The sequence below is a fragment of the Chiloscyllium plagiosum genome, chromosome 7, assembly GCF_004010195.1.
Source record: "Chiloscyllium plagiosum isolate BGI_BamShark_2017 chromosome 7, ASM401019v2, whole genome shotgun sequence".
Classification (NCBI taxonomy): Eukaryota; Metazoa; Chordata; class Chondrichthyes; order Orectolobiformes; family Hemiscylliidae; genus Chiloscyllium; species Chiloscyllium plagiosum.
In genome coordinates this window covers 63,876,530-63,891,268 of record NC_057716.1, presented here as the reverse complement: position 1 = coordinate 63,891,268, position 14,739 = coordinate 63,876,530, and the positions used below count along the sequence as shown (strand labels likewise).

General features: G+C 38.0%; 1 protein-coding gene across 1 annotated transcript in view; it reads right to left on the bottom strand.

Moving 5' to 3' along the window:
- ttc21b (tetratricopeptide repeat domain 21B) overlaps positions 1-13,450 on the bottom strand; it is a 107,393-nt gene extending 93,943 nt beyond the window's left edge. Inside the window, exons 1-6 of the mRNA XM_043693904.1 lie at positions 13,153-13,450; positions 9,963-10,092; positions 9,744-9,854; positions 7,346-7,512; positions 3,612-3,734; positions 110-267 (exon numbers count right to left, since the gene is read on the bottom strand). Of these exons, the coding sequence (XP_043549839.1) occupies positions 110-267; positions 3,612-3,734; positions 7,346-7,512; positions 9,744-9,854; positions 9,963-10,092; positions 13,153-13,179 (716 nt within the window). The 5' untranslated portion in view covers positions 13,180-13,450. The remainder of the gene's footprint in view (positions 1-109; positions 268-3,611; positions 3,735-7,345; positions 7,513-9,743; positions 9,855-9,962; positions 10,093-13,152) is intronic.
- Positions 13,451-14,739: the final 1,289 nt, after the last annotated feature.

Sequence of the window (14,739 nt, the reverse complement as noted above, 5' to 3'; positions counted from 1 at the left end):
ATCGTAAGAATAAAAGGTGTTCATAAGCAGCTCCAACACAACATTCCAGTCTCTTCTCTCATTGCTAAGATTTGATAAGACTGATTCAATACTAAATTGGTTTCTTTACCTGTGTATTGTCTCACTTGTCTGGTCCCAATCCTGCAGGGCTAGCTGGAGTTCTACCTTCTTCACAAAAGCTGGCAGGAAGCCAGGAAAATGAACTATTACCTGGTTTACCATATCCAAAGCTCCAGAGTAGTTCTGACGTATCTCAAGATATTGTACCTATTATCAAAAATAAATAATATTCTGGAACAAAAATGAAAATGCAAAAAAACACTTTTAAATGCCTTAACAGAGTTATAATTTTGGGAGGATCAAGATCACAGGACTATCTATCAAATCCCATATTATAACTTCCATTGTGCACTTGTGAAGTTGTAAATGCATTTCCATTTAATTGGGAAATCTTTCAACTTTTACTTTGTCACACAGGTTAGGTGCTCCAATATCAGTCTCCTCCCTCAAGCTAACATCCCCAACAATGAGATACTAGTTATGTACCCCACCCAGAGGCAGGGTGGGTGACATGGTCTGCATGCCTGGCGTATGAGTTCCAAAACAACCTCTCCACTCCAAGCTTTGACACAGCAATAGAACAGCAGAGGAACCACTTCAAGGATTTCCCAAAGCCTCTGTGAAAAATTGCAACAAACCTATCCACTCGTAGGAAGCTCCTGCCCAAGACCACCCAAACTGGAGAAGTATCTGCAAATTTGTCAACCATCTTGAATATCTCTGACAGTTCAGGCAGAGGCCCAGCACAAAAAGTGGAAAAGGTGTGCAAAACCCCAAGCATCCCACACGCATGCCTCTTCAAACACCATCTGCAACATGGTGTATGGATCCAGCATTGGACAGTTTGGTCATCTCAGAGACACAATTCCGCAGTGAAAGCATGTCACTCGGTCTCAAGTAATACTGCAACATTTTGCAGAAAATTGTTTTTGCAGAATTACATTTTATTTTGCTCAAAAACTGGATGGATCCATGTAAAATTCTAAAACTATGCAACGGGCCTGTCAGTCTGATTCAACATTGGAACACAGACATACTTCACATCTATCATTAGAAAAACTGAGCCAACTTGAGAATGTTCTAAATGATGGAAGATTTGATCTAAAATTGCTCAATGTATCACATCTCCACGACACTGGAGTCCTTTGGCTATAAATTCTGTCATCATGATCTTATTCTCTACAACCACCTGATTAAGGACTGGAGCTTCTTCCACATAAACTTGTTGAACTATAACCTGGTGTTGCGTGATTTTTAACTTTGTCCATCCCAGTCCAACACTGGCACCTCCAAGTCTTATATGAAGGTAACAATGACTTATCTATGACATCAAGGACATTGTAAACAGTGTTGAAGAGGTTCTGTGGACGTGTAATACTTTTGAAGAGCATTCGAATATAATTTGGCTGTTTGTGCACTGCTTTCAAGTTAAATCTCAGAAGAGGTTATAAATTGAGTTCTGAAGGGCTTTGTGACTGAGATTAACAACACCTATGGATGCACATCCAAGTCAATTTCTGTCTTAATAGCATTTGTTATTTGATGTATAATTTATAGACTATAAATTAACTACAATTTGCCTGTTAATTGATGTTTAACTTATATGGATGCCGGGTTTTAAATTATGTGGTTATCGAAGAGTATTTAATTTTTTTGTTTTGTTACTACTTATGTGTAATATAGTACACATAATAAGATTATTGCAGCTTAATTCTTTCAATAAGTAACTGCAATCTCAGATTACTTTTCTTAATAAAAGATCTTGACCAAGATTTTAAAAAAATCTTAGTGGGATTTTGAATCCACAGATGGCTATGGGTTCTGGGATTTGCCAGTGTTTGGATTTTACGATGAAGTTTACTGGATCTATTAGAAAGCAACATGGCTTTATGAATTACTGAAGTTTCTCATGGAGGGAAGATTTATCCCTAAGTGATTTTCAACAATTAACAAAAGTTTGGTTCACGGCAATAAAAGAACAAATAAAAAAAAAACAATCAATCAATCAATTGAAGCATGAGCATAGCATTTTAAATTTGAAGAAGAAAATTCTCATTAAGATAAAATGCAGACTGAGATAGCTAGGATTCTGTTGCAGATGAGTCAACTCAAACACAAAAGAGGAAAAAGCAGAAAAAGAGATGTTCAAACTGGAATTGAAGTTTCAAATGGCAAAAGAACAAAAAACTTTAAACTAGAGAACTAAGGCTTTATTAACATGGGTCAGAGAATGGCTAGCAGTTTAGATGCTGATTTGAACTAATCACCACTTTCAGACTGAACTTGGAAAATTTGCTCTATGCTTAAATTTAGCGAGGATAAAGTTGTGAAGTTCCTTTGTGTTCTTGAGAAGGTTTCTACAAAAGATAGATTGGCCACAATCTATTTGCTTCACCTTAGTTGGGACTGTATTCAGGGTTTGAATATAAATGTTTGCCTAATGTTTAAACTGATTCTTTTAAGAGATGTGGGCATTGCCAGCAAGACTAGAATTTGTTTGCTATTCTATATGCCTTTGAATTGAGTTGGCTTGCTAATATTCAGAAGGTATTTAACAGTCAACCGGTGCAACTGGAATCACACATAATACAGACCAAGTAACGATTGTCAATGTCCTTCCTAAAGGACACTAATGAACCAGGTGATTCAAGATCACCATTACTGAGATTACCTTTCAATTCTAGACTTATTAATTGAATTAAAATACCACCAGCCATCATGATGGGTTCTGAAACCATGTCCTCACAGAATTAGCTTTTGCCATCAAAATAATTTTGGTTTTTAAACCATGAAATCTATAGGTTTCAATCTTTCTGGAAACCAGAATTTTTGATTTTTATCTTAAAAAGAATCTTAACTGTGATCAGAACAAACAGGCATATGCAAAATGAATATGTTACAGGAACCAAGAAAGAAAACATGATTGAGTGACAGAAAGAGTGTGCACTCAAAAGAGAAAAAAAGACATTTTGAAACAAAACTTTTTTTTTAACCTTTGTTAAATTAGAAGATGCAGTGCGCAGGGTCAGAGTAGAACACACAACTTGAAGAATTAGATTAGATTAGATTAGATTACTTACAGTGTGGAAACAGGCCCTTCGGCCCAACAAGTCCACACCGACCCGCCGAAGCGAAACCCACCCATACCCCGACATTTACCCCTTACCTAACACTATTGGCAATTTAGCATGGCCAATTCACCTGACCTGCACATCTTTGGACTGTGGGAGGAAACCGGAGCACCCGGAGGAAACCCACGCAGACACGGGGAGAATGTGCAAACTCCACACAGTCAGTCGCCTGAGTCGGGAATTGAACCCGGGTCTCATGGCGCTGTGAGGCAGCAGTGCTAACCACTGTGCCACCGTGCTGCCCACTAATTAGTTCTACAAATAATTGCTTACTAATGTTGAGGAACATTTATTGAAAATATAGTCAAACAATTTTGCAATAATTTTAGCACTAGTCTTGTCTGTCATCCATAAAGTGCTATCACTGAAGTCCAACTTAATCTGTTTTATTTGTACATTTTTGTTACATTTTTAACTCACCTTGCCCATCATAGCAAATACATCATTTCCACCTTGGTTTCCTTCATCAAAATATTTGATGGCCTTTTTAGCATATGCATCTCTCCCACAGGTTAGCTCAATCCATCCTTTCAAAATCAAGCCCTATAAATGACAGTACATGAATCATCACATTGATATATGCACCTAATAAAAAGAGTAAAGTCACCACTGTCCCAGAGAACCATAAGGCTGCTATCTCATTACACCAAGACTAATGGTGGTTAATTTAACCCGAGGGTCACCATTTATCAGGTAGGGGCCAAGACATTAAATCAGTATCGACTCTGATTAAATTTCAAGAACAAAGTAAAATTCTCAGGCATCAATATCTTTCTTTTTTTGACTGGTATGCAAACATTTTGGAGCCTAAAACTGCACTTAAAGCAGCTGCAAGCTTATTACTGTCGATACAACCAGATGAGAAGAAATGAACCAGCTCCCATTCTTTTCAGGCATTTCAGTTGGTCACAAAATGGTCTAGTTCCTTTTAACATGAAATTATACCCTTCTTCAATTAACTTGTAGTTAATTAGTTTTTTTCAGTATGGTAAGAAGCCTATTACAAGGTTTTCTGGCGTTAAAAATGAACGAGTTTATTTCTTGACAGTACTGAGAAACATAATAAAGATGCAGTGTTAAGCAGATGACCTTCCTGAAATCAATTGGACTGTCTCACACACAGGTACAAAGTCGTTATATTCCGATTAAAAAATACATGGTTTAAAATTGTTTTAGATATCTTTGAGGTTTACGGTTTTAACCTGAGAAGACAACTGTCAGTCAATTTATTGGACATAGTAGCGAATACTGCAGTTATATTTTAAGCTGTCAGTTTCTGACGCTCCTTATCAGTTTGGCAGTCAGTGTCACCAAGCACTTCTTGTCTTGCAAGACATAGACAGAGAGACAGAGAGAGAAAAAGCGAGAACATCCTGGCACAATTATATTTGTTCTCGATCTGTGCATCTTATGCATCTTTAGTTCTATTTTGCCAAAAAGAAAAAGTCTTGAAATTGTAGTATATTTGTTTGGATATTCCATCTGAAGTTTTTTCTGATGCAGACTTAGATTGTAGGTAACGTGTCATCTTTAGCATTTGAAGATGCTCATCATGGTGTACATTAAATAGATGAGGGCTCCCAAAGGATCAGGCAGACTGGTTTCATTGCCCTTTGCTGAAATGTTAACTTCAGCTCTGACTGTCTTTGGTTTAATCTTTGTCACTTTCATCGCCGTTATAATGTAGCATTTTTGTTCCTTTTTAAAACCATTGCAGTTCATGGAAGATCCATGTATTAAATTGGCTGCCACTGCAACTGCAAGAGATGCACTTATTACCCAAACAGTCACAGTGTCTATGACATTACTGTCAGTGACATGGCAGAAATTGTGTCGTGGCTCCATTCTCAAAGTTTATTTAGTCTAGCAGCGTGATGCCCCCAAAATGTATTACAAAACGGTTGATCCAGAGGAGCACTCAGAGATCTGTTTTCACAGAAATAATCAAATGGTAGTAGTTACCAAAATAAAGACAGAAAATAAAATGCTCTGCAGACAGACGAGCAATAACCAGTTTAAGTTAGAACTCTCTAATGAAAGGTTATCAGTCCTAAACATTAACTTTCTCGGTGTGCTTCTAGCATTTTCTGTTCACAGTTTGGATTCCCTGTATCTGCAGTACTTTGCTTTGTATTTTTTTACTTCTGCTGCTGAATCAGTTGACAAAATATGAGTTAAGGCCTCCAGCATATCTTCTGAATCACCACAAGGAACATGCCAGTGAGATATACTGCACCAAATTCTCATCATCTCTGGAGATAGGAGCATAAACTTACCACAGGTAACAAACATGCGGATAATGATCCAAACCAACTCCCCTATTTACTGTGATGCGATACGCAATCAAAACTTGGTGAGTCAATGAAATTACAAAAAAGGGATCTTAGGCCAACCTCACAAGTATGTGGATCCACAGGTAGTGGATCAGTGAATAACAGGATTAAATCTAGTTTATTTAAAGAAAAATTGTGGTTTAGCAACATTAAACCACAGAAGAAACAAAAGCTAAAAGATAAATGATCAGATAATTTCTACTGTAGAATGGATCAGTAAAGCTAAATCCTCACTAACAATATAATTTACAACATGTTGATGAGTTTATAACACAAGGATTAAAATACTCTCTTGGAATGTTTTGCACTTATTGCTACTTATTTAAACCTGCATTCAGCAACAAAAAAAACAGAAACAGAAAGCAAGAATACTCTCATTATCATGTTTATACTATGCATAATTGTTCACAAGTGGCATTTAGCAGAACTTTTTTTATTATTATTCATTCACAGGATGAGGGCCTCATGCTAGGCTAGCGTTTATTGTCCATCCCTAATTAATGAGAGGACAGTTGAGAGTCAACTACATTGTTTTAAGTCTGGCATCAGGTGTATACAGTCTGATAAATATAACAGACCAGGTAATTGGGAGGCTTTTTAATTTTGGACTATAAAGGTATACTCTCTACTTCTGAAGGTCGTATCCTTGATATACCTCGCACCGAAATTTAATCTTTAATCAAACATCTGTTAAAACTGAAGGACTTAATTGAATGTAAATAACTGCCGAGTAAATACTCCATAATGTTTATGAACTTTTAAAGCTGAAACTTTGCTACCAATAGATAAATTCACTGTCAAGTATAAATAAACTGCAACATAAATATGATATATTGCAAAATCATTTGGAACCACTTAAGCTTCTCTACATTTCAAATACAAAATATAATCAAAATTAGATTTAATAATTAGGATGACATACATTTTCCTTTGCACAGAGAAATATATTACTATAATTTGAATGTGAACGGAAAACAGCTGGAAGAAAAATGCTAAAAGGCTAAACTAAAATAAAAAGAATATTTAATTTATACTGTACGTCTCGCATTTTCAGCATTAGTGTAATGGATAAAAAAAAATGTTGAGAGCAAATTTGTATTGTTGCTATAGGAAGCAGTTATACATACAGATGTCTCACAATGCCTCAAACAAAAATTATGACTCACAAATTTGTGTAAAATAAGTTACAACAACAATCTAACAAATTGTAGCCAATGTACTGAACTGACCGCAATTGAGAATTGGCTGAATTTTTACATTCAATGGCGTGGGCACAGAGCAGGTAAATAAGTAAATTCATCCTAACAATCAGTGTGCTGCTTGAAACCACAGGCTATTACTTAGAGGCAGAATGGAGTTCAGGGAATGGCAGGACAACAGACATGCTCACCCACCATGTGCTACAGGTAACCTATTTGAATTCATTATTCATTAAAGGCCCATTAAAGATTATTGGCAGTTGCCAAATGGAATTTCCCAAACATTGGCCATTAATTGGCCAATTCACAAAAAGGATGAGAATTACACAGAGTGCAGGCTTCTGACCTTTATTTGAACCTGCTAACAATGTTCTAAAGCCCACAGAGACATCAGACAAGATTTCCTCTATGTACTCGGATATAATTAATTTCACAAGGACAATATCACAATTTTGAAAGTGGATATCTTCATACACACTTGGGTCTCAGCCATTTTTTGCAGGAATTTATATGCACTTTAACATGGTACATCAGTGGCAAAAATGGATGTTCATCTCTGCAATTCTACTTTTGTTGATATTACCAATTTCTCATTTGCATTATGTATAGAAAGCATACTAACCTTTTTTGCTCCATTAGAAAGCTTAATCATTCTATCAACGTATTCGCGAGCTTTATCATGCCGCCCAATATGCCAAAGGAAGAGGCCCGCAAAATACAATGCCATTTGTCCTGCAGTTTTCCGGTCTTCTTTTAGTTTGCTATCAAGCTCATGAATGGCATCACGATCTTTTAATCAATGCAAAAACAAATCAATTTCAGGGTTTCTGTAACTAAATGGAATAATTTGATGCTCATCAGTGTGATATAATAAGCTTTTATTTTATGGCATATTTTGTTTAATGAAAATACCGTTTGAATCTTGCAGCTAATATCTTTAAAGTTTTTGAAGACTTTAACAAAAGTTTTTATGACGTAAAGTTTTGTTTCTCCAGTAGTTGAGAACAATGCCCAGAGAGTGGTCAAATAATGCACAACACCAATGTTACAGTTTTAGCCCAACTTGGTATTGAGATAACCAATCTCAATTGGAGCAGCACTCATGGAACTACAGCATCGGAATTATACAGATGAATGCATCCAGAGTTCCCACTGCTGAGTATTATCTGGCTCAGTTGTTACCCTAACATGCAGCCCCAGAGTTTACTCAAATTTTAGACTTAAATAGTGACAACTTTAGGGTGACTGAATTCATGCCGTAGCAAATATCTAATAACGTCTAAAGGAGGACAGGAAAAACAACTAGCAAAAATGTATCATGGGAATCACATTCTCAATAATAATAAAAAGAAAATGCTAAAACCTGGTAGTTTCAGAAAAAGGAAAAATACCAAAGTTTATAGTTTAATTCTGAAGAAAAATTGGGTTTCTGGGTAAAAAATATTAATATAGATATTTTCAGAAAAGAATAAGCTATAAATACAATGAAGTGAAAATTAAACTATCAATATAACAGTCTTCATTGAATTTAGAATTCTCTAAAAAAAATTTTTACATTCTACAGTGTGAATTTTCTTTAAAATAATGCATACAGTAGTCATATATTTATCATGAAGCTGATATAAGGAGGCATTCTTGTCATTAGGTGAAAAGTCAGATTACAGGGTTTCAGATGTTCATAGCTGAAAATGTGTTGCTGGAAAAGCGCAGCAGGTCAGGCAGCATCCAGGGAACAGGAGAATCGACATTTCGGGCATAAGCCCTCCTTTCAGATGTTCATAAATTAACCGAATAAACAGAAATTAGGTTGGCACATGTCTAAAATGTAAAAACAAGTTGGTCAGATAGTTTTTAAATCTCAGGCTTGATCCTCAAATTTGTTTATTATTCAGTTAGGGGCCAATAAGTTTTTGTTTAAAATAGGCAAAATCTGAATTCCCTGTTTTGCTAAGAGAATAAAGGCATATCGTTCCATAGTTCTTAAACAAGCAGAATAAAGTTTACTACAAAAATGCATCAAAGCAAATTACAATAGCTCTTGTAACATCCAGAAAATGAATACATGAATTAACTGGAAAACTGTGGCCAAACAAAACTCAAAGTTCATATTAAATAGCAGATGCAAAGAAAACAGATTCCACAAATTTCTCAGCAACAAACACAGACCCAGGTGAACTCTTCAGCACTGACATCCTCAGGAGGGATTTAGTTCTTCCCTTTCGAAGATCTAGTCTCTGATTTCCCTCAAAAGCCTTAGGCTACCTCAATGACTACATAGAATATCGAGCAATACTGCATGGGAACAGGCCCTTAGGCCCACCTTATCTGTGCCAATCATGATGCTATGCTAAATTCATCCCATATGCCTGTACATCGTCCATATCCCTCTATTTTCTGCCTGTTCCTGTGTCTGTCTAAATACTTGCCCAACAACTGCTCACTCTCTTTTCATGGGACTATGCCATTGGATTCACAAGACTCTGATCTAGCATTTAATTGCCTACACAATTCCAGCTCTCCAGTTGCTCCGAGCAGAACTACCCTGTGACAGGCCTTTCTTAGCCCCAACTGCCCAGCAACCAACATCCTCTTGTTGTCCTTTAAGCTCCTGAACAGCTTCCTAAGCGCCAGTTGCTAAGCAGCTAAGTAAAAGCAGTTTTCCTGCATGGAATCTCGAAATCCCAATTTCCAACCCTGCTACTAATTAACACTCTGACTGTTTAATGAGTTGATTCATGTGACCTATTGAAACATCCCAACATGCCCATCCTGTGGCAAGGCAAAATTAAATGTAATAACCATCGGAATATTCTTTGTCTTGAATATTACAATCTCCAGTGAATCAACTGTCATTCCCCACCTCTTCAAACACACAAAATGCAGAAATAGGTAAAAGAAATTATAAATAGCATCAAATCTAAATTAAACACATTTGTAACGCAGGAACGTACTTCACCTCTTAGGTTTACTGTCTTTATTCTGAACTTTACTATTAGACTATGTATATAATGTATACTCACCTGGAGCTAAACTTTTCTTATGAGCATAGATTAGAGCCATTATAGAGCACAGAGATACATCCGACTTTTCTTTAACGGTCTCGAGTTCACGGATAGCTTCTTGAATTCGATCTTCATATGCACAATAAAGACATTTTTGAATTATTAAATAAGTTTTGTTATTGGTTGGTACTTGAACATTATAAAGATACATTATGCAGTTACTTTGAAATGAATTACCTTCCAGAAGGACACCATAAGCATGAAAAAATAAGAACACCGCATCATTGCCATATTTTTTGAGCCCCTCATCTGCTGCAATCTGGATGTGATTAAAATATTTCTTTTGGCAGTAATAGTTTATTAAAGCCTGCAAAAGTAAAAATATTCAAATAAGTACATGGAATTTTTCTTTGAAGTCTTCTCCAAGTATTTGCTCCTCCTCCACTTGGCGTTCTTTTCACATGATGGTTTTCTTCCATTCGATTACCCCACATACAACTGGCTGATTTATATGAAGTCTATATATGCTGTCACAAGTTCAAACTTCATTAACCATTTTGCACACCAAGATAGTAAGGAATGCATATAAGCAACACAAATGTACAGACTGAACATTTTTATAACTCTAGATAATGGCAGGGGGCATGGGAACAGTTACAATCTTATATTTGGATGACAAATTCTTTCATAGATACCTCCTGTGTCTAACAGAGATTCATGATTACAGAAATATTATATTTGGTTAGAATAATACTCCATTGTAACAATGTCACATCACCCACCCAGCTACGAATTTCCAGATTTTCATCGCCATTTACAGCAGCAAAGTGTTATGCCATATCATCTAGCATGCTGCATTGGGAAACGTACGACCTTCATTTACAGCTACAATTCTTCATTCAAATTATCAATCCCACCTTTATAAACAGAAGAAAATGCCAAATGATGATCAGATGTTTCTTGGGCAAGGAAAGGAAAGGAAAGTTAAAGAGGAAAGAAAACAGGGGATGTAAACAGCATGAATAGATCAAAATGCATAGCTTTTGAGGAAGAGATTGATATAAACATACAAATCAGGGAGTGGGAGTAAAGCATTCAGCCCCTCGATCATGCTCTGCTATTCAATAAGATCATGGCTGATCTAATTATAACCCCAGATCCACATTTCTGCCTACTACTGATAACATTTCAACTCTTTGCTTAAGAAGAATCTATCAACCTTTGCCTGAAATATTCAGGGATTCTGCTTTTCAGGAAGAGTTCCAAAGACTCTTTAATCTCAGAAAGAGTAATAGCTTAATCTTAGTTCCAAATATACAACCTCTGATTTTTATACAATGACCGCTAGATCGAGATTCTCTCAGAACTGCTTTCAATCAAGTCACCTCTTTCTCTTCTCGATACAAGCCTAATCTGTCCAACGTTTCCTCATAAGGCAACCTCTCGATCCAGATATTAACTTAATACAGTGCAGTGTTCCAGACACAGTTTAATCAGTGCCTTGTATAAATGAACATATGATCCTTCCTCTTGTATTCAATTCTCCCATGCAATAAATGATAACATACTATTTAATAACCCAATTACTTGTCATACGTATATACACAACGTTTGCAATAAATACATGAGGACACCCAGATCCCTCTGAATCTCACAGTTCTACACATGGACAGTATGGTTCTTTTTGTTCTTCCTACTGAAATGGACAATTTCAAATATTCACACATTATACTCCATCACATTATACTCCATTTCCCACATCTTTGCCTATTCACTTGACATATCAATGACTTTGTTACTTCCTCGTGTCCTCTTGTGACAGCACAATGGTACTGATAAAGAAAAACATTTGAACAAAGGCAATAATGTCAGCAAATAATAGGGCCAGGAAAGATAATCGAAAAGTTACTACTTGATTTGAGGGAATTGAAAATGGATCTAATTGAAAATATGAGCTTGGAAAACACAATGCGGGGAATGGTAGAAATACAGAAACACAGCTTTTTGGAAGTAGGGTGAAAGGAGTTGATATGGCCAACAGCAAGGATAATGGAAAAGGTGACAACAGAAGTTGTTTCATAAAATCTCAGTCTTAATCCACAATATTAATGTATAGATGATCTTAGGTGAGTGAAGGGAGAAACAAAATGTGCTTCAAAACTGTCCCCCACTTCAGTCTTGATAACTTGAGGTCTTGGTGGCTTTTAGTTCTTGGTCTCATTTGCATGTAACCCATCAGTGCTCCTTCGAACTAGACATAAGTCAGCAACTGGTCAGAAGATAAAAGGAGTTTATCAACCTTTTGGGAAGACATTAATATGCAACATCAAAATGATTGTTCAGAATGAAACAACTTGCAACAAGGAGAATTGCTGGTGGATCCATGGAAAATAAGGGAGATTGCAAGTGACAGCACATTCCTCTTCTGGAGTCTAGCTGTGACTGAGTAGATAACATTACCGTAGGCCTGATTTTAACTGATTGGTTCAATGTAAAGCAAAAATTAAGGTGAGCAGCACATGGATTTCTGGGTGTGTACATCCCAGGAAACTATGGGCAATTAAGTATGATCAAATCACCTAACCTGCACATCTTTGGGCTTAAGGAAGAGCAGGATTAATACAGAGGCAAAATGAAGGATCAACAGCAAAAACAACAAACTGAAGAATCTGGAAAAGGTGATTCAGTGATACTCCTTTGGAGATACTTTTATGAATAATCAGATAAAAGGGACAATCCTGTTTCAAGCAAAATGGCAGCAGAGTCCAGCAAATATTACCAAATGTAATTGGAATTGGCAAACATTATAAACAGCTAAACAGTCCTTGCAAGATTCAGATGAGGACCTTACACAATCTGGAAAAGTTAATTGAGTCTGTCACAAACTGGAATGCCAACATTATTCATCAATACTTATGAAGTAGGATGTCAAGTGGAAGATCAAGGCATGGCCATACCTAGCAAAATCCACATTGAAGCACCTAGTTCACACAAACTCAAACCCAATGATCAATCATGGGGGTGACTGCATGGAGATTAATGAGATGATACCCCCAGGAGTGGCCCGCACATCATTGACACTAGACAGGGAGTGAGACTGTACATGTCTGTGGTTGTACCTGAACCACATCTGTCAGCCAGAGGTGGGGTGACACTGATGGAGAAGGAATCTATGCAGATCAGATAATCAGGGCCAGGGCAGCTGTCCCTGAGGGTGACGCATTGTGGAAGCAATGGAAAGTGGTCTGTTTCCAACACAGGAATGTGGGGGGAGGGGGAAAACGAGAGATTTGCAAAAAATAATAAAAGAAACAGACGCTCAACAAGCGGCTGGCCGTGCACCTCACGCAGGGAGCTGCAGTGAACCAAGAGAGTGCGACACCACCACCACCCCCCACCGCAGCCTCTATCTCCCTCCCTCCTTTACCAGGGTAGCCGAGTCCTGCTCCGCCATCCCAGCTCAAGCTCAAGCTCAGGCTCGGTCCCGGGCTCCAGGCGGCGGCCTCTCTCTCTCCGCCGTCTCCTAGTTACCAAACACAGACACCGACAGTCGAGCTCCGACCGCCGCTCACCGCCCATCCAGCCGCTGGTTATCGATAGCTCATGCCTTAGTTGTCCTCCCAGACACTGCAGCCTGGGCTGTTGTCCCAGAGAGCTGCAAACTTGTTATGTTCACCGTGGGCCAACAGGCTGAGCACCAGGGGAGGACGTTCAGCCCATCGAATGCATGCAGGCTCGCTGCAATAATATTCCAGCCATTTCCCGTCCTCATACCACTTTCTGTGTCTCTCCTCTTGACCCTTTAATGTCAAATATTCACTCAAATCTTCCATAAGGACATTGCTAGCTTCTCCAATCTATCTGTGTAATTGAAATCCTTCACCAATGGGACCTTTCTTTTCTGCACCAATTCTAAAATTTTCACATCATCAATGATGCTAAGTCTCCAGCTGAAGCTAAACCAGTGTTTATAAAGCAGCAACATAAACTCCTGTGTTTTTCACTATTTGTCTTGAAAGGGTTCAGAAAAGATCTACAAGGATGTTGCCAGGGTTGGACGATTTGAGCTACAGGGAGAGGCTGTTTTCCCTGGAGTGTCGGAGGCTGAGGGGTGACCTTATATAGGTTTACAAAATTATGAGAGGCATGGATAGGATAAATAGACAAAGTCTTTTCCCTGGGGTGAGGGAGCCCAAAACTAGAGGGCATAGGTTTAGGGTGAGAGGGGAAAGAGACAAAAGGCACCTAAGGAACATTTTTTCATGCAGAGGATGGTACGTGTATGGAGTGAGCTACCAGAGGAAGTGATGGAGGTAGTACAATTGCAACATTTAAAAGGCATCTGGATGGGTATATGAATAGGAAGGGTTTGGAGGAATATGGGCCAGGTGCTGGCAGGTGGGACTAGATTGGGTTGGGATATCTTGTTGGCATGGACAGGTTGGACCGAAGGGTCTGTTTCCGTGTTGTACATCTCTATGACTCTATGTGCCTCTACTTATAAAGCCCAGGATCCTAACACCTTTTCAACCAACTTCTCTACATGACCTGCCACTCAATAAATGAAGTAAGTAGAAAACTAGCAAGGAGGACTTATAAAGAAGTAATCTCCAGACTGCCTCTAGTGCTGCTTGCAGTAGTTCAGAAATAGGAAGTCAAGCCAGATGAATGCATGACTGAAAACATGGTGAGGGCTTTAGATTCCTGGGCCTGGCTCTGAGACAGATGACATAGAGTTTCTTTAGTGGTGTTTAGGAAGTACCATTGATGAGGAATTAAACTAACTCAGCAGATGTGGGAATCAGGAGACAATATTAGAAACTAATACCAGATTTCACAAAATACTGGAGAGCCAAGTATCATCAAAATAGAGAGCAGTAAGTTGGAGTAGTCAAAAGTTGGAGGAGCTCAAGCAGAAGGCCCCCTCACAGATACAGATCCAATGCTGGGCAGAGGAGGCAGAGGATCAACTCCGGTGCTGTCTGGAATCGGCTGATTGGGCCATGTTCAAACA